A 27282-nucleotide genomic window follows, 5' to 3' on the forward strand; every position below is an offset into this window, starting at 1 on the left:
TGTTTCTGCCACTACTCACTATCTTGGTCTCATTTGCATCTAGGTACAAAACAAGAATGTTCTGGAGAGGTCCTTGGAAATACTCCTCAAATAAAATGAGAGCCCTTCCATCCCCTGCGTGAGCATATAATACCTCAAGCTGCCATAGACATCTCACAGCCATGAGCAGACAGCCAAGAGATTAGAAGGGGCACCGAGAAGATGCATACTTGGGCATCTTAGGAATAACAAAAAACCCTGCAATCAATGACCTCCAAATTTTGTGCGGAGGAGTCAATAATTGTTACTGTGGCTTAAACCAGGGGCTGGCAAGGTTTCAGTAGTGTTGCATAGACAATATTTAGGCTTTGCAGACCATACAGTCTCTATCACAAGCATACTGTCGTAACACAAAAACTTCCATAGATGAAAAGTAAAATAATGGGCATGACTAGAGTCCAGTAAAATCCTATATATGGGCAATAAAATTTGAATTTCATATAATTTTTATTGTATCACAAAATACTATCCTACTTTAATTTTTTTCAACCATTTAAAAATGTTAAATCCTTTCAGGCATACTGAAATAGGCAACAGGTTAGATTTGGCTTAAGCCATAACTCAATGCCTAGATAACTGTCTAGAAAGGGAAGGGTCGTATAAAATTGCTCCGGTTAAGACATTCGTGGATACTAATAGCTTTATTATATTTCACCTCCCACAGACCATTTCATTGCTAACAGTGCCCTACTCCCATGAAACAAAGCTCCTACGCAACTGTACACATTGGAATCAGGTTAATAAAGTAGGGAAATCAAAATGAAGTAGAAAACCTTCAAGGTACTCCCATAAGATCACACTGATAGGGAGGGAAAGAACAAATCATAAACTTCTTTCTCCCAGCACCACAATCTCCCCACATACTATAGCATGCTACCACTGAGGGCTAAAGTGAATGAACTCAAGGCTGCAAAGGTAGAAGATGATAGAGGTGGGATTCCAGTCCAAGTAATCCCTTGCTAAAGTCGATGCCCTTTACACTAAAAACCATGCAGAAGTGAAGCAGATCAATTTTCAACATTCCCCAAAATACAAATGGCTATGAAAGCATTCTGATTTATATTATGGAATATAAAGGCTCATCTACAAAAAAAACCAAAACAAAAAAACAAAAACAAAACCATGAATAGGGGAACTTTTGTTCTATTCTTCACAGTTGACTAAAATCAGAAGGTATATTTTGTCACCAAACATATACTAATTTTTTTTAAGGTTTTCATTATTGTTCCAACCCTGAGTTCACTTTCTTACCCCACAATCTCTTCATGGCGATTTTCACCTCTGCATTTCTGAGGGTATAGATGATGGGGTTCATCATGGGGGTGACCACTGTGTAGAACACGGCCACCAGTTTGTCCTCGGTGAAGGTGGAGGGGGGCCGCATGTAGAGGAAGATGGCAGGTCCAAAGAACAACACGACCACCGTGATGTGAGAGGCACAGGTGGAGAGGGCTTTGCGCCTTCCCTCTGCAGAATGGTTCCTCAAGTTGACCAGGATGACAATATAGGAGGACACCAAGAGGAGAAAGGAGAAGATAGAGAATAATCCACTGTTGGCCAAGACAATAAGCCCCTCCACAGAGGTGTCAGTGCAGGCAAGCTTGAATAAGGGGTGGAGGTCACAGAAGTAGTGGTCAATCACATTGGGACCACAGAAGGGCAATCGGACTGTGACAATAATCTGAACCATGGAGTGAAAAAAGCCCCCCAGCCAGGAACCAGCCACCAGACGGTGACACACAGCCCGGCTCATGATGACTGTGTAGTGCAGGGGTTTGCAGATGGCCACATAGCGGTCATAGGCCATTACTGTGAGCAGGAATGTCTCGGCAACTCCAAAGAAGTGGAAGAAGAATATCTGAGCCACACAGCCCTCCAGGGAGATGGTCTTAACCTTGGAAAGCAAGTCTGCGATGAACTTGGGGGCGACAGTAGAGGAGTAGCTGATCTCCACCAGGGACAGGTAACTCAGGAAGAAGTACATGGGGGAATGCAGACTCTGACTGACTTTGATCGTCAGAACAATGAGGCCATTGCCCACCACCGTGGCCAGGTACACAGGAAGAAACACTACAAAGCACACCCTCTGCACCTCTGGATCCTGGAAAAGACCAGTGATAATCAACTTGGTCACATTATTTGTAGTTGCCATGGAATCCATTCAGGTGTGCTTGACAGGAGGTAATCAGAGGCCTGCAATAAAACACTGACTGTAACTAATTCACCTCAGATATAGCATGTTACACTATATAAACCACTATACAATATACACTTGCAACCAACACTTTATCCAGCCTATCTATACTCATTCCACATTAAATGCTAGAAATCCAAAGCCATCACAAGATATTTTGATTTAGGTTTCATTCAAGTTCATAGCCTACATTTTTTATTATCACCATTGCATTTTTTAGTATTATCTCTTTTTCTTCTTCTCTTTGGATTTTCCTTTATTTTCAGCTTACTTACTTGGTATAATTGTTAAAATTACACAATATTTAAAGTGTACATGCTGGTGGTTTATCATACTCTACACTGTGAAAGGATCACACCCTCCAATTAATTAGCACACTTAGAATCTCAAATATTTATCTTTTTCTTTTAGTGAGAACATTGAAGATCTTTACTCTGTTACCAACATACATTCTTCAGTGAAAAATGCCATTGAAATTATGATAGGGATTACACGGGATCTGTAAATTGCTTTGGGTAATATGAACATTTTAATATTAATTCTTCCAATCCATGAGCAAGGAATATCTCTCTTCAATTACTTTCATCAATGTTTTATAACTTTCAGTGTACCAATCTTTCACCATTTGGTTAAAATTATGCTAAGTATCTTATACTTTTGTGAAATTGTAAATGAGATTTCTGTATTTCTCTTTTGGATTGTTCCTTACACGTGTTTAAAAGTGCAACTGATTTTTGTACATTGGTTTTGTATCCTGCAACTTAACCAAATTTGTTTCTCAGGTGCTATAATGGATTCTATAGAGTTTTCTACATATATGTCATCTGAAAATAGAAACAGTTTTACTTCCTTCCTTCTGATTTGTATGCATTTACTTTTTTCCTTGACTAACTGGTCTGGCTAAGATTATATTGAATCAAGGAATGAAGGTGGGCATCCTTGTCTTATTTCTGACTTTAGAGGAAAAGCTTTTAGCTTTTCACCATTGACTATGATCTAAGCGGTAGGCTTGTCATATATACACTCTTTTATTATGTTAGGTACATTTTCTCTATACCTAGTCTTTGAGAGTTTTTAAAATGAATGGATGTTGGATTTTATCAAATGCTTTTTTCATATCTTTTTGCACTTGATTTTTATACTTCATTTGTCAATGTGGTATATCAATAGATTCACAAATGATGAACCACCCTTCTATCCCAGGAATAAATGCCATTTTACATAGCATACGCTCATTTTAATGAATTGTTAAATTCTGTTTGCCATATCTTTTTGATGATTTTTGCATCTGTACTCACAAGGATATTACCTGTAATTTTCTTTTCTTGTAGTGTTATTGCATGCCCTGTTTTGGTCATAAGGGCATGACTGGACTCATAAAGTGAATTTCAAAGTGTTCCCTTATCTTCTGTTTTGTGGAGGAGTTTGAAAAGGATTGGTATTAATTCTACCTAAATGTTTGGTAGAAATCACCAGTGAAGTGATCTGGTCCTGAGCTTTTGTTTATTGGGAGTTTTTTAATTTTGAATCCACTCTTATTATTAGCAACAGATCTATTATATTTTCCATTCTTCATGACTCAGTTCTGATCGGCTTTATGTTTCCAGGAATTCATCTATTTTCTAGATTCTCTAACATTTTGATTGATGAGTATTATTCATGATTATCTCTTATTATCTTTGGATTTATATTGTTTCAGTTACAATTTCTCTTGTTTCACTTCTCCTTTACTGATTTGAGTCCTCTCTCTTTTTTTTCTTGGTAAGTGTAGAAAAAGATTTGTCTATTTTTTTATCTCTCAAAAAACAGCTCTTAGTTCCATTGATATTTTCCACTGTCTTTAAGCATTTATTTCATTTCTTTCCACTCTGACCTTTGTTATTTCTTTCTTTCTGCTAACTTTAAGCTTTTTTGCTCTTTTTTCCCTAGTTCCTTGAGGTATAAAATAATGTTGTTTATTTGAGCTCTTTCTTTTTTCTTAATGTAGGTATTTATCTCCATGAACTTTTCTCTTATAACTGCTCTTGCTTCATCCCCTAAGTTTTGGTAATATTTATTTCCCTTTTCATTTGTCTAAAGACATGCTTTGATTTCTCTTTTGTTTCTTCCTTGAATCATCAGTTATTTAGGAGGATGTTTTTTCAATCTCCATGCATTTGTGAATTTCCCAGTTTCTTCTTGTAACTGACTTCTAGTTTTATACCATAGTGGTCAGAAGAGAACATTGGTAGATTTTGAACTTCATAAATTTTTTAAGACTTGGTTTGTGGCCTATGATGTACATTAGAGAATGTTTCATGTACACTTAAGAATCTGTATTGCTGCTATTGGATGAAAAAAATTTTTAAACTGTAGTAAATCCATTTGATGCAATGTATACTTTAATTCCAGTGTTTTTTATTGATTCCTTTTAGAGATCTAGCCATTGTTAAAATATGAATATTGCTATTCCCAACTACTATTATATTGCTATCCATTTCTCCCTTCAGAACTATTAGTATTTTGATATACATTTAGGTATTCCTATGTCAGATGCATAAATTTTTTTAAGTGTTACCTTCTCTTGTTGGATTGACTCATTTATCATTATATACTTTTTTTAGTCCCATAATCTTGGATTGGATGAATTAATATTGCTAAAATGGCCATACCACTAAAAGCAATCTACAAATTTAATGCAATCCCTATCAAATTACCCATGACATTTCCCACATAGTTAGAACCAATAATCCTATGAAACCATAGGATTATACAGAACCATAAAAGACCCAGAATTGCCAAAGCAATCCTGGGGGTAGTGGGGGAGGCAGGAGGCATAACCCTCCCAGACTTCAGACAATATCACAAAGCTACCACAGTCAAAACACCATGGTATTTGTACAAAAACAGACATAGGGATCAATGCAACAGAATAGCGAGCATAGAAAAAAACCCACACATCTATGGTCAATTCATCTTTGACAAAGGAGGCAAAAGTCTCTTCAGCAAGTGGTGTTGGGAAAGTTGGACAACCACATGAAAATCAATGTTAGAACACACCCTCACACCATATATAAAAGTCAATTCAAATGACTTAAGGAATTAAACATATGATATGACACCATTAAACTAGAAGAAAATATAGACAAAACATTAACATAAATTATAGCAATGTTTTCTTAGATCAGCAAAAATAAACAAATGGGACATAACCAAACTTATAAGCTTTTTCACAGAAAAGGAAAACATAAACAAAAAGAAAAGACAAACTATGGACTGGGATAAAATATTTGAAAATGATGCAATATAAGGCCTTAATTTCCAAAATATACAAACAGCTCATTTATATGTTCAGCAATATATGAATAGATAAAGAAGACGTGGTACATATATACAATGGAATACTACTCAGCCTTAAAAAAGAATGAAACAATGCCATTCACAGTAACATGGAGGGAACTAAAGATTATAATACTAAGAGAAGTTAAGTCAGGAGTTCCCGTCGTGGCACAGTGGTTAATGACTCTGACTAGGAACCATGAGGTTGCAGGTTCAATCCCTGCCCTTGCTCAGTGGGTTAATGATCCGGCATTGCTGAGAGCTGTGGTGTAGGTCGCATATGCGGCTCAGATCCTGCATTGCTGTGGCTCTGGCATGGGCTGGCAGCTACAGCTCCGATTCAACCCCTAGCCTGGGAACCTCCATATGCTGCAGGAGCAGCCCAAGAAATGGCAAAAAGACCAAAAAAAAAAACTATTAAAAATAAAATAAAAAAAAAGAAGGCAGAAGGACAAATAACATATGATGTCACTTGAAATATGACACAAAAGAACCTATCTGCGAAACAGAAATAGGTTTACAGACATAGAGAACAAACTTGTGGTTGCCAGGAGGGAGGGGGTTGGGGGAGGGAAGGAGTGGGATTAGGGATTGGCAGGTGTAAGCTATTATACATGAAGGGGATAATCAACAAGGTGCTACGTTGTAGCACAGAGAACTATATTCAATGTCCTATGATAAACCATAGTAGAAAAGAATATTTTTTAAAAAAGAGTGTGTGTGTATATGCATAATTAAATCACTTTGCTCTTCAGAAGGAATTAACACGACACCATAAGTCAACTGTACTTTGATTTAAAAATAAAAAGATGGGGTTCAGTATGAGAAGTGCTATCAGGAAAACAGATGAGGATCTGTGGGCAAGGGAGAAACCCCAAACTTGAGCTATATAGCATCACCTTCTGAAAATAAAAGAGAGATTTTAGTCAGCCAGCCTGGTGAGTTGTAACCAAAGACAAACAGCTTCAGGATTCCACCACAAGAGGGAGCAAGGAGTATAAAGTAAAGTGTGCTAATGCAAAGAAAAACACTGGACCTAACTGGATGAACAGTTACCTCCATCTGAAGGGAACTAGTGTAGATTCAAGGAGATATCTGAAACTTCAAAAGCAAAAGCAGCAAGGCAACACTACAAGGAACATGAAGTGTCAAGGCAACATCTTTTCACCAGAAGAGAATAATAATTCTCCAATAACTGAGCTCAAAAGCACAGAAACTTGCAGTTGAGCTGATAAAGATTTCAGAATAGCTGTTTGAAGAAATTCAATGAGGCAAACAAGTGCACAATGAAAAAAAATTAACAAAATCAGGGGAAAATACAATGAACAAAATGAGAAATTTAACAGAGATCAAAATCATTTTTTTAAAAAAGGAAGAAACTCTGTAGCTGAAGAATTAAATGAATGCAATGAAAAATGCAATAGAGGCCACTACAGCAGAGTAGATCAAATAGAAGACAGAATAAGTGGTCTATAAGACAAGAACTTTGAGTAACGCAATCAGAGGAGAACAAAGTAAAAAAGAAAGAAGAAGAGTGTTTGAAAGCTCATGGGATTCAATCAAACATACAAATATTAGAATAATAAGCGTTTCAGAAGGAGAAAAGAGGAAGAAAGGGGAGGAAGTCTATTTAAAGAAATAATAGCTGGAGTTCCCTCGTGTTGCAGTGGTTAATGAATCCAACTAGGAACCCGTGAGGTTGCGGATTTGATCCCTGGCCTTGCTCAGTGGGTTAACGATCCAGTGTTGCTGAGAGCTGTGGTGTAGGTCACAGACGCAGCTCGGATCCACATTGCTGTGGCTCTGGTGTAGGCCGGCGGCTACAGCTCTGATTTGACCCCTAGCCTAGAAACCTCCATATGCCATGGGTGCAGCCCTAGAAAAGGCAGAAAGACAGAAAAAAAAGAAAAGAAAAGAAAAAAAGAAATGATAGCTGAGAATTTCCCAAACCTAGGAGAAGACTCGAACCATCTTAGTTCAAGAAACAAATAGCTTATTCAATGGAAAAAAGTCTTCTCCACGACATATCATGAACTGCCCAAAATTAAAGAGGGAATTTTAAAGGCAGCTAGAGGGAAAAACAAGATTGTAACCCACAAAAGAATGCCAATTAGGCTATCAGCAGGTTTCTCAGAAGAAAGCCTATAGAGTAGGAAAGTGTGTAAAAACAGATTTAAAGTTTGGAGGGGAAAAAAGTCAATCACGTATATTTACTTCAGTAAGATTGTTCTTCAAAAATAAAGCGAAATACTCTCTCAAACAAGCAAGAGTTTAAGGAGTTCATTTTATAGTGCATTAGACCTGCACTGCAAAAAAAGCTCAAAAGAACCCTCAAGACAAAATGAACAGATGCTAGTTGGTGACATGTAAACATACAGAAGTACGCAACACATTGAAAAAGGTGAAAAAACAGTCAAATTTAGAAACTCTAATTCTATAATAGGATGGTGATATTAAACACTTAATATTATAAAGATTAAAGGAAAAGAATACTAATAATAACTGCAGATACAGTCATTTTTAACTCAATCTAAAAAGGTAAATTGTGATATCAAGATAATAAAAGGGGTATAAAAATGTGGATTTCTGATATGAAATCAAAGTTAAGTTGCCATCAGCTTAAAATGGACTGCTTTATCTGGAAGATATTTTCTGTAAGTCTCAGGGTAATCATAAAGCAACAAATCTAAAGCAGAGTCTCAAAATACAAAGAAAGAGGAAACAGATGATACCACCACAGAATACTACTAATTTAAAAATGTAGGGAAAAGCAGAGGGGGGAAAAAATGGAAATACAAAACTAGAAATCAGTTAATAAAATGGGCATTACCAAGGTCTTACATTTCGATAATTACTCTGAACATTAATATATTGAGTTCAGCAATCAAAAGGAACATAGTGGCTAGTTAGATAAAAAACAAATAAGTAAATAAGGCCCAACTACATGCTGCCTACAGGAGACTCACTTCAGATTTAGAGATACATAAGAACTCAAAGTAAAGTGATGGAAAAGAAAGTATGTGCACATGGAAGCAAAGAGAAAGGAAGGGTAGCTATACTTATATCCAACATAATAGATTTTAAGTCAAAAACAGTTATAAGAAACAAAAAGGTCATTATGTCATAAAGGAAATAATTCATCAAGAAGATATAACAATTGTAAATACATATGCAACATTTGAACAACAAAATATATTAGGCAAATACTAACATACCTGAAGGAAGAAACAAACAATACTATAATACAGGGGGTTTCATACTTTTAGCAATAAATAGATCTACAAGACAGAAAATCAACAACAAAAACTTGGATGTGAACCATACATTAGACAAATGAAACTAAGACATTTATAGAACATGCTATCCAACTTAACATAATCATTATACATTTTTTCAAGCACACATGGCACATTCTCAAGGATAGAACATATGACAGGACACAAAACAAGTTTTAACAAATTCAAGACTGAAATAATATCAAGTATCTTTTCCAACCACAATGGTATATAACTAGAAATCAACAAAAAGAAAGATGGACGATTTGCAAGCATATGCAAATTAAACAACATGCTCCTGAGCAACCAATGGGTCAGAGAAGAAATCAAAAGGGGACTCAAAAAAATCACAAAATAAATGAAATGGAAATGAAACATACCAAGACCTATGAGATGCTGCCAAATCTGTTCAGAGAGGGAAGTTTACAGTGATAAATGCATGTATTAAAACAGAAAGATCTCAAACAATCTAACTTTACACCTCAAAGAACTAGGAAAAAAAAAAAAAACCCAAACCTAGAAGGAAGGAAATAACAAAGGTCAGAAGAGAAATAAATGAAACAGAAACCCCCCCCCCAAAAAATAGGAAACATCAAGAAAACTAAGCCAGTTTTTCTAAAAAATAAAGAAAATGAGCAATCCTTTAGTAAAACTAAAATTAAAAAAAGATAAGACACAAATAAAATCAGAAATGACAGAGACATTACAATTAACTCTACAGATATACATAGGATTATAACAAACCACCATAACAATCATATGCCAACAAACTGGATAACCTAAAAAAATGAATCATTCATAGAAACAAGTATCATACCAATACTGACACATAAAAAATTTTTAAAACTAAACATACTAATGAAGAGCAAGATTTGAATCAGCCAAAAACCTCCCAACCCAGAAAAGCCCAGGACTAGATGGCTTCACTGGTGAATTCCACAAAACACCTTTTAAATTTAATGCTAATCCTTCTGAAACTCTTCCAAAAAAATAATAATAAAAATAAGAGGAGAAGAATTCCAAACTCATTTTTGAGGCCAGAATCACCCTGACACCAAAGCTAGATAAGGATACTAAGCAAAAGAAAACTATCGCCAATTTACTGGATGACTGTAGATACAAAAATTCTTAACAAAATATTAGCAAACTGAGTTGACAAACACACTTAAAAAATGTATAACCGAGTGCAATTTATCCCTGGGATGTAAGGAAGAGTCAACATATGGAAATCAATCACTGTGATACAAACGTAAAGATATTTTTGTTTATGGACTGTTAATAGAATGAAAGGTAAAACTCATATGGTCATCTAAATAAATACAAAAAAACAGCATTGGACAAAATACAACATCCTTTCATGATCAACACACTGGATTTAGAAAGTACCTCAATATAATAAAGGCTGTATGCAACACACCTGCAGCTATCATTATACTCAACAGTGAAAAGCTGAAATATTTTTCTCTAAGATCAGCAACAAGAGTACCCACTCTCATCATTTTATTCAACATAATCCTGAATGTCCTAGCAAGAACAATTAAGTAAGACAAATAAAGGTATCCAAATTGGAGAGGAAAAAGTAACATTGCTGTTATTTGCAAAAGAGGATCTTACATATGGAAAATGCTAAAGACTCAACAGAAAACCTATTGGACTAAATCACTGAATTCAATAAAGGTGAAAAACATAAAATCAAGATACAGAAACTAGTTGCATTTCTATAAAATAATAGCAAAATATCTGAAAAAGAAAGAAAGAAGCCAATTCCATCACAATAGCACCAAAACAGTAAAATATTGGAGTTTGCATTGTGGCTCAGTAGGTTAAGGACTCAACTGTTGTCTCTGTGAGGATACAGATTCCAAACCTAGTCTCACTCAGTGGGATAAGGATCTGGCATTGCCACAAGCTGCAGTATAGGTTGCAGATGTGGCTCAGCTCTGATGTTGCCATGCAGTGGCCTAGGCCTCAGCTGCAGCTCCGATTCAGCCCCTGGCCTGGGAACTTCCATATGCAGCAGGTGCTGCTGTAAAAAGAGAAAAATATACATATATATTGAGCAATGAACTTAACCAAGGAAGTGAAAGACCTGTAAAATGATAATTATAAGACATGGTAAAAAATTTAAAAGGCAAAAACAAATGTAAAGATATTTTTGTTTATGGATTTGAGAAATTAATTTTGTTAACATGTTTGTATTACCCAAAGCCATCTATAGATTCAACATAATCTCTATCAAAATTCCATTGGGGGAGTTCCCATTGTTGGCTCAGCAGAAACGAATCTGACTAGCTAGCATCCATGAGGATGAAGGTTCTATCTCTGGCCTCACTCAGTGGGTTAAGGATCCAGCAATGCCATGGGCTGTGGTGTAGTTCACAAATGCAGCTTGAATCTGGTATTGCTGTGGCTGTAGCATAGGCCAGCGACTATAGCTCCAATTTGACCCCTAGCCTGGGAAACCATATGCCATGGGCGCGGCCATAAAAAAAATATTATTTTTTAAATTCCATTGGCATTTTTTATACAAACAGAAAAAACAATTCTAAAATTTGGATAATACCACAAAAGACCCTGACTGACCAGAGCAATTCTGAGAAAGAAAAACAAAGCCAGATGCATCCTCAGATTTCAAATGATACCACGAAGCTGTTGCAATTAAAACACTAAGGTATTGCTTGGCATAAAAGTAGACACTTACACCAATGGAATAGAATGAAGAACCTGAAAATAAACACTCATATATATGGTCAACTAATGTTTGACAAGGAAGTCAAGAAGATTCCAGGAAAGAATATTCTCTTCACCAAATGGTCCTGGGAAAACAGGATAATTCCATGCAAAAAAAAAAAAATGCAATTGGACCACTCTCTTATGCCACTCAGAAATTAAATCAAAGACCTAAACATATGACCATGTTCCATAAAACTCACACAAGAAAACATAGGGGAGAAGCTCATTGACACTGGTCTTGGCAGTGAATTTTGGGATGTGACACTGAAAGCACAATCAATAAAAGCAGATATCAACAAGTGGGATTCCATCAAACTATAAAACCTCCATGCAGGAAAAGAAACAGTAAAGTGAAAAGACAGCCTACAGCATGTGGGAAATGTTTGCAAACCATACATCAGATAAAAGGTTAATATCCGAAATATGTAAAGAGCTCGTGCAACTTAATCACAAAATAAGCAATCCAATTTTAAAATGGGAAGAGGATCTAAAAAGGAAACAGAATATCAAAAAGATATCTGCACTCCCATGTTTATTGCAGAATTATTCACAGTAGCCAAGATATGGAAACAAGTGTCTGTCAGTGGATGAATGCATAAAGGGCATATTATATTGCAATTAATATATAATTAAGTATATACACAACTGAATATTATTCAGGTGTGAGAAAGAAGGAAATCCTGCCATTTGTGACAATAAGAATGCCTTGAGGACATTATGCTGTGATAAATACTATATGATATCATTCTGCATGAAATATAAAAAAGCCAAAAAGAGAAAAGAGAAAGTAGAATGGCAGCTACCAGGAGCTTGGTGGGAGGAAGAGGGGAGAAAACAGAGAGACGGTCATTTAAGGGTACCAACTTGCAACATGTAGATAAATAAGTCTGGAAGTTCTAATGCACAGCATAGTAATTATACTAAAAAATACTGGAATTCCCTGGTGACTTGGTGGTTAGGGCTTTGGTGTTGTCACAGCTGTGGCTTGGGTTCAGTACCAGGCCCAGGAACTTCCGCATGCTGCAAGAAGAGCCAAAAAATTAAAACTAACTAATTAAATAAATAAAACTGTATTATATACTTTCAAGTTGCTTATAGACCAGATTTCAATTGTTCTCATCACAAGACATAAATGATAATTACGTGATGGGATGGGTTAGCTGACACCATAGTACATATATTACAACACATAAATGTGTGCTAAAGCAGCAGTTGTACACTTTAAACTTACACAATGTTATATGACAATTATACATCAATATAAATAAGTACATAGAAATAATTTTAAAAGAATATTAATTGGGGGGTTTGCCCTTCAGGTATTGATTTGTTAAGTGACAATAAAGAAGTTTGATACTGACTCAGGAGTAATGGATAGTTATATAAATCTCAGAAATTAACATAGATAAATATGGGAATTTGTCATATGAAAGTGGAAGTAAGGGACCTTATTCAAAAGATGATTTTTAAGACAGTTAGTTTGCCTTTTAAAAAAATTTAAAAGATGCCCAGTTAGTTACATCAAAATAAATTCTAAATTAAAGATTTAGAACTAAAAATTAAAATCATCAAAAGAACTAAGAGCAGAGGTGGTAAATATGACACAAGTCTGACATAAATGTTAGAATTTTTTACTACACAAAAAATGAAAACTTTTAAACAACAACAAAAGAGCATAAACAAAGTCGTTAAGCAAATGACACAATGGGGGAAATACTTTAAATATGTATGAAAAGGCTTACCCCAAAATAAAAATGATCTAAATCTGTAAGAAACACACAAGTATCCCAATCAAAAATGGACAAAGGATATACACTGGTGATTCATAAAAGAATAAGTAAAAAGATCAAGATTCATATGGAAGGACTTAAGTCTCGCTAATGTCAAATAAATCATAAGGAAGATGATTTTTAACTCTAAGTAAAAGCTTGGTACTTGGAGAGCTGATGCCTGTGACAGAAAATAAACAGTCTATATTCAGCTGTAGAACTGGAGATCAGTACAACCACTCTGGAGAGCAAAGCAATGGTGTGTATCAAATACATACACCTTCCAACCTCCAATAAACACTCCAAGAAGACATGGTTAAGTATTAACAGTCTGGGCCACATTGGAGCCAGTGCAGACTAGCTCTATCCTTTTACACACATCTCCCAACTCCATGCGCAGTGATCTCACATTGATAGCTTAAAACCAACTCTAATGATAAGATTTGCACACTGGAAATTAGCCAGTGTTACAAATCTGGACTTTTTATTTCCAGAGAGCCAGTTGTTAAGGTTTCATTAGCACATTCCTGGTTAAGAGGCTAAGGGATTGCTTTTCTTCTACACTCTTGACACGTCCTCCACATGTGAGAAGCTACAGCATCTTAACACTCCTGGCACCGCCTGGCCACAGGGGAAGCTGACTGCTTTTGGAAGGAGAGATTGGGAATGCAGAGATGGACCATGCCTCTCCCCTTTTTCTTGGAATGAGATGCTGCAGGACTTTCTATGCTGTCCTGGGGCCACATCTGCCACCCTGGGTAGAGACAGGTTACTCAGTGGAGTAGGTTCTATGTCACCATAGGTGTGAAGCTTTGCCTAACTCTGAACTTCAGTTTTAAAAAGTCCGCTTGAAGCAGACTATACACCACAATCTCCATTACCATCTTTTTCCAGTAACAAAGGTCATATTTGCTCCTTTCCAAATGCCTTATTCCTTCAGCTTATTTATGAATTAATTCACCATTCTTATAGGAAGAGAAATATTAAGCTTCTTTAAATGCCTAAATGGCATCTCTCACAATGGGTTTATAAGGGGGAAAAATTCTCTATACCAACTTTAGACATCCATCAAAGCTATGGTAAGATTATCTGTCTGCCTGAATGGGAATCAGAGCAATATAATTTTGGGGGAACAGAATCAAAAGAAAATGGCCCTGTGCAAGAAGAAAAGAGTTCTGCTAATCTTGAAAGACCTAATCTTGCTAGATCTTGAAAGATCTCCCCAGGACCTAAAATTTTTCAGAATGATAGATGCAATTACCATGGCCAATTTTTTTGTTTGTTTTGCTTAAAATAAGACAAATTTATTATCTTACAGTTTTTAAGGTCAGAATTTTAAAATGGGTTGTGTTCCCTCTGGATGCTCTAGTGGAGAATGTTTCCATACCTTTTCCAGCTTCTAGAGGCTGCCTGCATCCCTTAGCCCATCACCTCACATCACTCTGATCTCTGATTCTATAATCACATCTTTGATTCTTCTGCCTCTCTCTTTCCCTTCCTTATAAGGAAGGACTTTGTAATTACATAGAGCCTACCCAGCCAATAATGCCCCTATCTCAACATCCTTAACTTTAATGACACTTCCTAAATGCTTTTTCATGTCCAAGATTTTTATACGTGCTCTATACACATTAATTTATTCAAATCTCACAACAGATCTGTGATGTGGGCATTTATTACCACCTTTTTTTATACACTTGACAGAGAAGTACAAATAAGTGAATTACTAGGCCTAGGGTAACACAACAGTGGAGCCAGGATATTCAATCCAAGCATCTTTACCACAGACCCTATGCTCTTTCATCACCACCCTATACAATTCACAGGAACATAACACATAGGTGAAGGGTAAAGTTAAATACACTCGTTCGTAAAAACTCCAGGGGTTATCTATTTGCCTACACAAACATATATGTCTAATCTGAACATTAACTCAATTTATTTTTCATATATTCTTGAAATTTAGGAAAGTACTCTAGGCTCAATCTGAGAAATCTCTCAGAGATATATGGGAATCACGTAGAGTTCAGTTTTCCAGGCCTTTTTCAAAGAGGAAAAATAACTGATAACCTTACTTTTTTTTTTTTTTTGGTCCTTTTTAGGGCCATACCTATAACATATGGAAGTTCCCAGGTTAGGTGTCCAGTTGAAGCCAGAGCTGCCAGCCTACACCACAGCCACAGCAAGCAAAAAGTCTATTACAGAAAAGCAAATAGCTCCCAGCACAGACACTGGAAGGGGAGAGAAGAGTCCCCCTGCCTTCTATTGTTCTATGGTGGCTTTTATCTCTTTAAAACAGGGGTACCAACATGGGGTCCTGCTATCAGTTCTTCTTTAGAGTTAGGGTATGTTCCATAAGTTTTATACTCCTTTTATTCTTCTTTCCCCTAGACTTAGAGTTGCCACGCTTTATGTTTTTTGGGTTTTTGTTTTTTGTTTGTTTGTTTGTTTTTTGCTCACAGTCAAATGTATAGGTCAGGGGTTAATGCCCACCTTGATGTAAAACAAATGTACTTTCAATAGTTAATCTTCCAACAAGCAAGGTCTGTTTGTCTTGATTAGTTTTTACAAATATTAAGCCATGGACACTAATCAGGGAATATATTGAAACCCATGTTCCTACACTAACTACCTGAATTATTACTCTGCCTCACTATCACCTACCTTCAGGTCAGAAATTCTGGTGTGGTTTGTTCTGCCACAGGGAACAGAGAATTAGATCAGATGGATCTCAGTATCCTCAATGCCCCCAGTTCAGCGTGAAGTTGGCCACTCTGCTGGAGTCGATCATTACTCAAGGCGATGATCTGGTTTGGGGAAAATGGGATGGGGTGGAGCAGTGAATTCCTCTCTGGGCATCCTGGTCCCTGACAAGCAAGGAGTTTGCCTAGTACTATCCACTCACCTGATTTTTCACTGAAGTCCTCCAGTGAGCAACATCCAGGACAAAATAAGCTAAGTCACTCTGAGAATGATGTTGAAAATAATTTAGAGCATTTTACTCTAACCCTCTCCATTATATTTTATGAGAAGAACTGAAAGAGGTTAATTGTCTTCCCAAAGCCACACCTAGTAACTTGCTAGAACTCAGAAATCTTTCCTCTTTTAACAACACTAGACTGTCTTCTGATGATAACTGGTGGTAGCTACTCTACTTGATAATCAGATCTTCTTGCCAACAAAAAAATCACCATTGTGTTGGGTGTTTTTAGATAATAAAAGTCATTATAATTACAAAAAATTTTTTAAAAAAAGAAAAGAAAGTTCAAGAGATGTGGCTCCATTTTGATCTTTGGATTTGTAATACCTAAAAAATAAAATCTCAGCAAGAAGCAACACCAGAGATTTTTAAGAGCCTACTTTTCATGTAGAAAACCTACCCATCCACTAAAAGTCCAAAGGATCTAAATGCTTAGATCCTTTGAACTACTGAAAATAAATTAAGCCACACATATAATCAAGGGAAAAATTTCCCCAAGGGAATTTCCTTTCTCTATGGTGAACTTTGCCAAATAAACTATGACTTGGGAAAAGTTTACAAATCAGTTTCAATTAGTGTAGTGAGGTTTCTAAAAAGGTTTTTGCATCCAACAATGAGACAGTAAGAGGAGAAATGTGAAGGGAAAAAATAAAGGAAACTTTTTCTGGACTGGGCTACTGAGAATATAAAGAAGAAAAAGGACTAGACAGGGAACCAGGACACCTAGGCACTAGCTCTGGTTTAGTAATTAACTAATTTAAACCATGTCATTTTTACCTCTCCCCTTCTCACTCTCCCTGTTCCCACTTCCATAGCAATGACCAAGTTGGGCTAAACTATTTGCATTGTACTTTCCAATTCATGGATTCATGTTATTTCATGGATTTAGGCATAACTCACTTGGTCTCCCTGTGTCTCAGTCTCTCCACTGAAAATTATAGTGGTAATAATAATAATAGGATATAACAAGGATTTCCTTAGAAAGAGATGTCATCAAACCGTCAACTGAAAAGAAAACACATAACATGAGAGCTGTGAGTTTCAGTTTTTTTGGAGGATTTACTGAGATCTGTAGCCTGAAAGACAACCTCTCAGATGGCGCTAAGGAACTGCTCCAAAGATGTAGGATGAAGACGTCAGTATATATGTGATTTTGGAGAAGGGCTACATGCAATCAAGCAGACATCTGGGTAGAAGGTACCTGTTAGTCACAAGGCACAGGTTAATAATTTAGTGCTGGGAAGTTGAAAGAAATTAGGTTCATCAATTTTTCTCTCCTGAAAATATCTAACCAGCGGGAATGCTGTTCTGCCAGTTTCCCAGAGCACAGAGTGCTTTATTCCTGATCTCCAACCTGAACTCTTTTCAGGATGTGTTGAAGGTCTGCAACTGCTATGGCTCAGGACTCAATCCTCCTGAAGCAGGATAGTGAGCCACATTCTTTAATTGGCACATCCAGCCATTCATTTATCCATTTATTCACCAAATCAGATTGAATGCTATTATGTGCCAAGCACTGTTCTAGGCGCTGAGGATTTGACAGAGAACAAACAAAATCCTTAGACTCACGGAGGTTACACCTTCATAAACCCACCAGGAAATATGGACATGGTCACATATAATTAACAAATAACACTTGATATGTAATCAGATAGCAGTAAGTCCTACAAAGAAAGATAAAACAGGTTAACAGTGATAGTCAATGCCACTACGTATTACTTTATCAAAGATAGTAAGGAAAGGCCATCTCTTGCCAACATCTGTGTGCTGTCTTGAGAACAAGGGGAGGAGAGAAGGAAATATAAGGAAAGCAGTTAGATGACCACCACCATAAAATCCAGTCAAGAGATGAGTTCCCAAATAAAAAGACAGCCCCTCCCTCCCTCATATAAGGATATAACATCTAGAGCTTTTGTAGACAGCATAAGGCCATAAGAGAAGAGTCAAAAGAATTGAAGAGGCACCAACCAGGTGTTCTGGCATCACAGAACCAACAAAACAACCCTGGAAACACTGATCTCCATATTTATTGTTGAATAAGCAACTACTGTTATTATGACTTAAAGCAGGGGTTGGCAAACATTTTCTGCCAAGAGTTACATTCTTCTTGGCTGCACCCTTGGCATGTGGAAGTTCCTGGGCCAGGGATCAAACCCATGCCACAGCAGCTACCCAAGCTGCTGCAAAGACAATGCCAGACCCTTAACTCACTGTGCTACAAGAGAACACCTAAAGGTTACATATCAAAGAGTTAAGTTTTGCAGACTATACAGTCTGTAGCAATTACTCTACTTTGCCACTGCAGTACAAAAGCAACCATTGATAACCCATAAAATAATGGACATGGAGATAGTCAAATGCAGCTTTATTTATGGACACCAAATTTGGATTTCATATAACTTTCATGTGTCACAAATTGTTATTCTTCTTTTACTTTTTAAACCATTTAAAAATGTGCAAATCACTCTGAACTCATAGTCATTACATAAAAAGGCACTAGGTTAGACATGGCTATGTCATACTTCAGTGCCCAGATAACTAATGTCTAGGAATGGAAATGAGGTAGAATATTAACCCAGGTAGTCAATGTAGGGATATGGGCTTCGATGCATCCTTTGATATGGCCATTGATTAACATTTGTGGCTTAAGGGCTCCGGGGAGTAACATCCCCACAGGCCTTCTTTACTATAGGAAGTGCACCTATACCCAGATGGACATTAATCCCTAATCCCCTGTGACTCAGTTTATGGGAAGAAAAGGGCAAAGAAACTATGAGACTTACAGGACATTTCCACCCCTAAGACCCAATTGGACAAGGACTGATAGAGGTAATTGAGCAAGGCCAATGGGAGAAAACCACATCTTCCCAGACCCCACATTGGTTCCCCTCATCTTTAAGGAATAAAAACTCCTATAGGACTATAGAGAAAGGGGGCTCTTCTCCACCCTACCAGAAGCCCTAGGAGATATTTGCTTTCCTTTAATAAAGACTTTGTTTGCTTGCTGCCTGTGTGTTTGTGGAGTTCACTCTTTGTCTGCCATGAACAAGAGCCAAGATTCCAGTATCATCTTTCTGGTATCAGAAGCATCTTATAAAACTATTCAGGTGTTCCCCTTGTGGCACAGCAGAAACAAATCCAACTAGTATCCATGAAGATGTGGGTTTGATACTTGGTCTCACTCAGTGGGTCAGGAATCCAACATTACCATGAGCTGTGGTGTAGGTCACAGGTGTGGCTTGGATCCCACATTGTTGTGGCTGTAGCGTAGGCCAGCAGCTGCAGCTCTGATTTCACCCCTAGCCTGGGAACTTGCATATGCCAAGGGTGGAGCCATAAATAAATAAATACATAAATAAACAAACAAAACTATTCAGACTAATACTTAATGGTTAATATTATATTTATTGCAATTCACCTCCCAGTTATTTCCATTATAACCATATCCCTTAATTCCATGAAATAAAGCTGCTACTGCAGAATTTGAGATTCTCAGCCATATTAATGCTATAGGGGAGCAAAAGGAAGTTGAAAAGTCTTTTGGGAACTCCAACAAGATCAAATTGATGAGGGAGAACAAAGCAAAACATAATCTTCTGTCTCCAAGTACCATTATCTTTCCATATACTGCAGCGTGCTGACACCAAGAAATTAAGTGAATGAAGCAAAGGTTGCATAGGTACAAGGTGATAGAGTGGAGATTACAGTCAAGTGATTCTTTCCTTAAGTCTATGGATGTCACATGACAGGCTACTGAAAAAAAGGAGAAATGAAGCTCAAATTTTAACATTCTCCAAAATACAGCTAGCTACGTGTGTATGTATGGCTGTGACTGATACCATGGAATATAAGAGGGTCATCTAAAATACAACAGAAAGCAGGAATGTTAACTTTTGCTCAAGTCCTTTCAGTTGACCAAAATCAGAATGCATATTTTGTCAACTTGTTCTTTCTAATTTTTTCCATGTTTTCTATTTTTAACCTACCCCTTATTTCACTTTCCTGCCCCACAACCTCCTCATGGTGATTTTCACCTCTGCATTTCTGAGGGTGTAGATGATGGGGTTCATCATGGGAGTGACCACCGAGTAGAACATGGCCACCTGTTTGTCCTCAGTGAAGGTGGAGGGGGGCCGCATGTAGAGGAAGATGGCAGGTCCAAAGAACAACACGACCACCGTGATGTGAGAGGCACAGGTGGAGAGGGCTTTGCGCCTTCCCTCTGCAGAATGGTTCCTCAAGTTGACCAGGATGACGATATAGGAGGACACCAAGATGAGGAAGGAAAGGAAAGAGATTAATCCACTGTTGGCCAACACAACAAGCCCCTCCACAGAGGTGTCAGTGCAGGCGAGCTTGAATAAGGGGTGGAGGTCACAGAAGTAGTGGTCAATCACATTGGGACCACAGAAGGGTAATCGGACTGTGACAATAATCTGAATCATGGAGTGAATTATGCCGCCCAGCCAGCAACCAGCCACCAGACGGTGACACACAGCCCGGCTCATGATGACTGTGTAGTGCAGGGGTTTGCAGATGGCCACATAGCGGTCATAGGCCATTACTGTGAGCAGGAATGTCTCGGCAACTCCAAAGAAGTGAAAGAAGAATATCTGAGCCACACAGCCCTCCAGGGAGATGGTTTTAACCTTGGAAAGCAAGTCTGCGATGAACTTGGGGGCGACAGTAGAGGAGTAGCTGATCTCCACCAGGGACAGGTAACTCAGGAAGAAGTACATGGGAGAATGCAGACTCTGACTGACTTTGACCGTCAGAACAATGAGGCCATTGCCCACCACTGTGGCCAGGTACACAGGAAGAAACACTGCAAAGCACACCCTCTGCACCTCTGGATCCTGGAAAAGACCAGTGAAAATCAACTTGGTCACATTATTTGTAGTTGCCATGGAATCCATTCAGGTGTGCTTGACAGGTGGTAATAAGAAACCTGCAATAAAACACTGACTGTAACTAATTCACTTCATATACGGCATGTTAGACAGTGTGAACAACTTCTTAATATACTAATCATGATATCATTCACTTAGCCAATATGAATTCATTCAGCATTAAATATTAGCAATCTAACAACCATGTCTATATTAGAAAATTAAGGCTCAGAGAATTGTTTACTTACCTAGGGTCACATCTGAAAGTGAAAGACAAACACCATATGATACCACTAATATGTGCACTCTAAAATATCACACAAATGAGCCTATACACAAAACAGAAACAGACACACAGACAGGAAGGACAGAGTTGTGTTTGTCAAGGGGCGCCAGAAGTTGGATGGACTGGGAGTTTGGGATTAGTAGATGCAAACTATTGCATTTAGAATGGATAAGCAATGAGGTTCTGCTACGTAGCCCAGGGAACTATATCCAGTCTCTTGGAATAGACCATGATGGGAGATAATGTAAGAAAAAAAAATGCACGTATGTATGACTGGGTCACTTTGTTGTACAGCAAAATTTGGCATAACATTGTAAATCAATTATACTTCAATTTAAAAAAGAAGAAAAAATGCTATACCAACCTAAATACCCATCAAAGGTGGAGTAGGATTATCCATCTGCCTGAATGAGAATCAAGAGTAATATAATTTCTTGGAAATAAAGTAAAAAGAATAGGAATTGCCCTTTTCATGAAAAAAGTGGGTTCTGCCATTCAACAAAACAAAGAAACCATCTACCCAAGAGCTAAAGTTCCAGAAAGGTAGGTACGACAGAGAAATTCCACTGATATCCATGCCAAACACAAGCAATATTGCTAAATGCATCATAGCGTGGGGTGCTTTTCAGAAGAGGCAGTGATGTTGGCAGCAGTCACCCAAAATCATTGAAAATATCTGGCACCATCTCCCACCTTAGAAAATCAAGTAGCTAAATGGTTAAAAGATAAGATGGTGAGAGGCAAGAATCACCTATTACTACATCCTCCCTCAGATACCCAAGGAAAAGATTTGGACAGAGATTAGGGTTGAAGCTATAGAATAACAGAAAACCTGCAGGCAAACATGATTTTTTTCTTTTCTTTTTTTCTTTTTTTTTTTTTTTTCTTTTTAGGGCCATACCCGTGGCCTATGGAGGTTCCCAGGCTAGGGGTCAAGTCAGAGCTACAACTGCCAGCCTGCACCACAGCCACAGCAATGCAGGATCCAAGCTGCATCTGCAACCTACACCCCAGCTCACTACAAAGCCAGATCCTTAACCCATTGAATGAGGCCAGGGATCGAACCCGCAACCTTATGGTTCCTAGTCAGATTCATTTCCACTGTGCCACGACGGGCACTCCCTGAAAGAACTTTAAAGACACCATCAGCCTCCAAGATGCCCAGGTTCCTAGCTGTGAATGTTATATTTGATCCCCACCGCCCTTTCATTCCCATACCCAGCCATCACCATTAAGCTTATCTTTAAACACCTCTCCTGAGTGCTGTCTTTTCTCCAGTCTTCCTGATACCCCCTTCTTACCTGCAGTCACCTGATGCCTAAATTACCAAAATCTCTCAGCCTCCAGATGAAGTTTCCTAGACCCTCTTTCTTCAGATCCTCCACTGCTTGAGAATAAATGGGGAAAGCCTAAACTCCCCTGATTTGCTTTTAAAGGCTTTCACAGACTGAGCCACCTCAGCTGTCACCTTCTTACCCCTTAAATCTCAACTCAGCTTTGTTCACCTCAGGGTTCTCTCTCCCTCCCACAAAACCCCTCCTGGTCATTCCTACCACAGAGCTTCCTTTCACCAGAAATACTTCTCTTTTTCTCTTCCAATTCTACTCTCCTTCCAACCCAACCCTTTTTATTCAATGAAGCTTACATTTAATATTCCTACCATCTGTGTCTTCTCTGAGCATTTAAAATACTTTGGTGATTGTTCTTAAATGTAAATCTCATCATGTTACTTCTCTACCTAAAAATCTAGCAACACCTCCCCATTGCCCACAACATAAAATATAATATTCTCATTATGGATTCCAGGTCCTTCTTGAACTGGCTGCTGCCTATCTTTGCACACTTTTTTTTTCATTACCCTAATGAAAATTACATAGCTATTTCTTAACATAAAGTTCCTTTCTTTCATCTTTATATTTAGTATTCCTTCTTTAGAAATGACAATGAAGAACCTCGCAACTATAGACATAATATATTATCTCCTTTGTACTCCTACAGTACTTTATCACACTTCTTTTAGCGTGATGAACAGATCATCTTATCACTGGAGCTTCTGGGTCTATACAGACAATCATATACATCCAAAAATTATCTGCTTAATATTTTTTTAATAATGATTTTTATTTTTCCATTATATTTGGTTTACAGTGTTGTCAATTTTCTACTGTACAGCAAAGTGACCCAGTCACACATCCATATATACATTCTTTTTCTCATGTTATCCTCCATCATGCTCCATCATAAGTGACTAGACACAGTTCCCAGTGCTATACAGCAGGATCTCATTCCTTATCCATTCCAAAGGCAATTGTTTGCATCTATTAACCCCAAGTTCCCAATCCGCGCCCACCCGCCCTTGACAACCACAAGTCTATTCTCCAAGTCCATGAGTTTCTTTTCTGTGGAAAAGTTTATTTGTGCTGTATATTAGATTCCAGATATAGGTGATATTATATGGTATATGCCTTTCTCTTTCTGACTTACTTCACTTAGTATGAGACTCTCTAGTTCCACCCATGTTGCTGCAAATAGCATTGTTTTGTTCTTTTTTATGGCTGAATAGGATTCATTGTGTATATATACCACATCTTCCTAATCCATTCATCTGTCAATGACATTTAGGTTGTTTCCATGTCTTGGCTATTGTGAATAGTGCTGCAATGAGCATAATGGTGCATGTGTCTTTTTCAAGGAAAGTTTTGTCCAGATATATGCCCAAGAATGGGATTGCCAGGTCATATGGTAGTTCTATATTTAGTTTTCTGTGGTACTTCCATACTGTTTTCCCTAGTGGTTGTGCCAATTGACATTCCCACCAACAGTGTAGGAGGGTTCCCTTTTCTCCACACCCTCTCCAGCATTTGTAATTTGTGGACTTATTAATGATGGCCATTATGACAGGTGTGAGGTGGACCTCATGGTAGTGATTTGCATTTCTCTAATAATCACTTATGTCGAGCATTTTTTCATGTGCTTGTTGGCCATCTGTATTATCTTCTTTGGAAAAATGTCTATTCAGATCTTTTGCCTCTTTTTCAATTGGGTTGTTGGTTTTTTCACTGTTGGGATGTATAAGATGTATATCTTAGAGATTAAACCTTTGTCAGTTGCACCATTTGAAACCCTTTTCTCCCATTGCATAGGTTGTCTTTTTGGTTTTTTTGGTTTTGGGGTTTTTTTTTTTTTTATGGTTTCCTTTGCTGTGCAAAAGTCTGTGACTTTGATTAGGTCCCTTTGGTGTATTTTTGCTTTTATTTCTGCTGCCTTGGGAGACTGACCTAAGAAAACATTTGTAAGGTTGATGTCAGAGAATGTTTTGTATATGTTCTATTCTAGGCATTTGATAGTGTCTTGTTTTACATTTAAGTGTTTAAGCCAGTTTGAGTTTATTTTTGTGCATTGAGTGAGAGTGTGTTCCAGTTTCATTGATTTACATGCGGCTATCCTGTTTTACTAGCACCAGTTGCTGAAAAGACTGTCTTTTCCCATTTAATATTCTTGCCTCCTTTGTTGGAGATTAATTAACCATAGGTGTCTGGGTTTATTTCTGGGTTCTCTATTCTGTTCCATTGGTCTATATGTCTTTTTTGGTACCAGTACCACACTGCCTTTATTATTGTGGCTTTGTAATATTGCCTGAAGTCTGAAAAAGTTATGCCTTCTGTATCTGCTTAATATTCTTTTTTTTTATTTGTTTTTTGTTTTTTGGGTTTTTTTTGTCTTTTTGCCTTTTCTAGGGCCGCACCCGCGGCATATGGAGATTCCCAGGCTAGGGGTCTAATCGGAGCTGTAGCCGCCAGCCTACACCAGAGCTATAGCAATGCCAGATCCGAGCCACATCTGTGACCTTCACCACAGCTCACAGCAACGCCATATTCTTAACCCACTGAGCAATGCCAGGGATTGAACCCGCAACCTCATGGTTCCTAGTTGCATTCGTTAACCACTGAGCGACGACAGGAATTCCATGTATCTGCTTAATATTCTTAAGTCTGTGTTACTACTGTGGTTTTGGTTGATAATTATAGCTAGCATTGCAACACTACTTATCATTTGCTCCATTTACATCAACTCACTTATTTCTCACAACAAACCTGTGATATAGGTACTATTATAATCACCACTTTTTTAATACATATGAGGAAACAGAAACAGACAAGTGAATTAACTAGTTGAAGGTTACACAGCAGAGGACTCAACATTTCAATACAAGCAACCTAACCACAGATCCTGTACTCTTTACACAACACTCTATACATTTCAAGGTAATGCATAGGTGAAGAATTAAAATTAAATATGCCCTTTCGACATAAGTCCCAGATATATTTATTTATCAACAAAGATATCTACCTATTATCCAGGCATGAACTCAATCTATTTTTATCCATTCTTGAAATTAAGGAAAATATATAATAGGTCCAATCTAAGAGATCACTCAGAGAGGAGAATGACACAGGGTTTTTCTGGGCTTTATCCAAAGGAGGCAGAATAACTGACTGTCTTTCTTTTGCAAAAACCACCTTTTCCTTGTCTGTCATCTCTGCCTTTTCTATATTTATTCCTCTCCCTGCCACCTATCCTCAGCCATCCCCACTGTCTCTCCCACTTAAATGGTAATAAACACCTCCTCACTCCCCACAATACTGCCTCACCAAGAAGCATGGGCAGCCGGGGCGGAATATGATCAGATTTAGAAAGCCTAAATCAGCCTTCATGCATGTAGTCCCTACACCAAGTAACCTGTGGGACTCTGGACCAGAACATAATACTAGACAGCAGACGATGGCCAGAGAGAGCTTCGTGTGCCAGTGTACTGATCTCAGAGGAAAGTAAGGGCACCTTCACTGCAATCACATGCTCCCACTTGGTAATCCCATAGAGTACTTCATAGAATCACAAAAGTGTAAAGGATTTAAAATCACCAAACATTATGTTACATATAGTTTACAGTAAAGGCTAATGAATGAATTCATTGCCCTGTTCCTCTCCCCACCCCAAAAAAACAATCTTCAAAACTAACTGCCTGTTCAAAGGAACACTTGTGGCTGAAAGAAAAGAACTGACTTGCCCAACTTCCTACTGTAGCTTAGAAACTATGCACCGTACTTCCAGTCCTGTCACCTACCTTAGCTCAGAAAATCTAGTGGGGTTCATCCACCTTAGAACAAGGAACTGTACCAGATGGATATCAAATGCATTCAAGTACCTCCAATTCAGCATGAAGTTAGCCGCTCCTCCGGAGTCAATCATTATGCAACGAGACGATCTGGTCTGGAGAAAATGGGATGGGATGGAGCACTGGATTCCTCTCTAGGAATACTAGTCCCTGACAAGAAAAGCATTTTGGCTAATACACATGCAGCTGATTTTTTTCACTGAAAGTCCCCCAAATGAGCAAAGTCTAGGTCACATTCAGCTAAGCCACCCTGAGAGTGGAGTTGAAAAGATTTAGAGAAATTAGACGCCATCCTCTTCTGTTATAGATGAGATGACAGAGGCTGAGCAATGTTAATTGGATCCCAAGCCACACACTAGGTACATGTCAGGTTACTCACTTAGCAATCTGCTCTTTCAACAAAACTAGACTACCTTCTGATGGTACTAGCTGGTTGCTGCTACAGTGACTCAATAATCAGATCTTGTCCCCAAGAAAAAAATCACCAATGCTCCTGGGAAGTTCAGAAAATAAAATAGATGATAGCTAAGATGAATCACAAGAAAAAGGAAAATACAAAATAGTCCAGACCTGGGTGGACATCTGGGTTTATAACACATAAGAAATACACACAAGCCCAGGAA

General features: G+C 37.8%; 2 protein-coding genes across 3 annotated transcripts; both read right to left on the reverse strand.

The window, feature by feature from the left end:
• Positions 1-444: 444 nt before the first annotated feature.
• LOC110258146 (olfactory receptor 4B1-like) lies at positions 445-2955 on the reverse strand. Its single transcript, XM_021081303.1, has one exon. The coding sequence runs from the start codon at positions 2198-2200 to the stop codon at positions 1259-1261; it is 942 nt and encodes a 313-aa protein (XP_020936962.1). The 5' UTR covers positions 2201-2955; the 3' UTR covers positions 445-1258.
• A 16749-nt stretch (positions 2956-19704) lies between these two features.
• Positions 19705-26800, reverse strand: LOC100522977 (olfactory receptor 4B1-like). Of its 2 annotated transcripts, XM_021081302.1 has the most exons (2): positions 26690-26800; positions 19705-21164 (listed from the first exon to the last, which is right to left on the reverse strand). In XM_021081302.1, exon 2 carries the CDS (start codon positions 21045-21047, stop codon positions 20298-20300), a length of 750 nt encoding a protein of 249 aa, XP_020936961.1. In that variant the 5' UTR covers positions 21048-21164; positions 26690-26800; the 3' UTR covers positions 19705-20297. The 2 variants fall into 2 exon arrangements, with proteins under 2 accessions (XP_020936961.1, XP_003122835.2); XM_003122787.3 differs by lacking the exon at positions 26690-26800 and having other exon boundaries at positions 19705-21215.
• Positions 26801-27282: the final 482 nt, after the last annotated feature.

This window comes from Sus scrofa, unplaced genomic scaffold (assembly GCF_000003025.6).
Source record: "Sus scrofa isolate TJ Tabasco breed Duroc unplaced genomic scaffold, Sscrofa11.1 Contig1409, whole genome shotgun sequence".
NCBI classification, from domain to species: Eukaryota; Metazoa; Chordata; class Mammalia; order Artiodactyla; family Suidae; genus Sus; species Sus scrofa.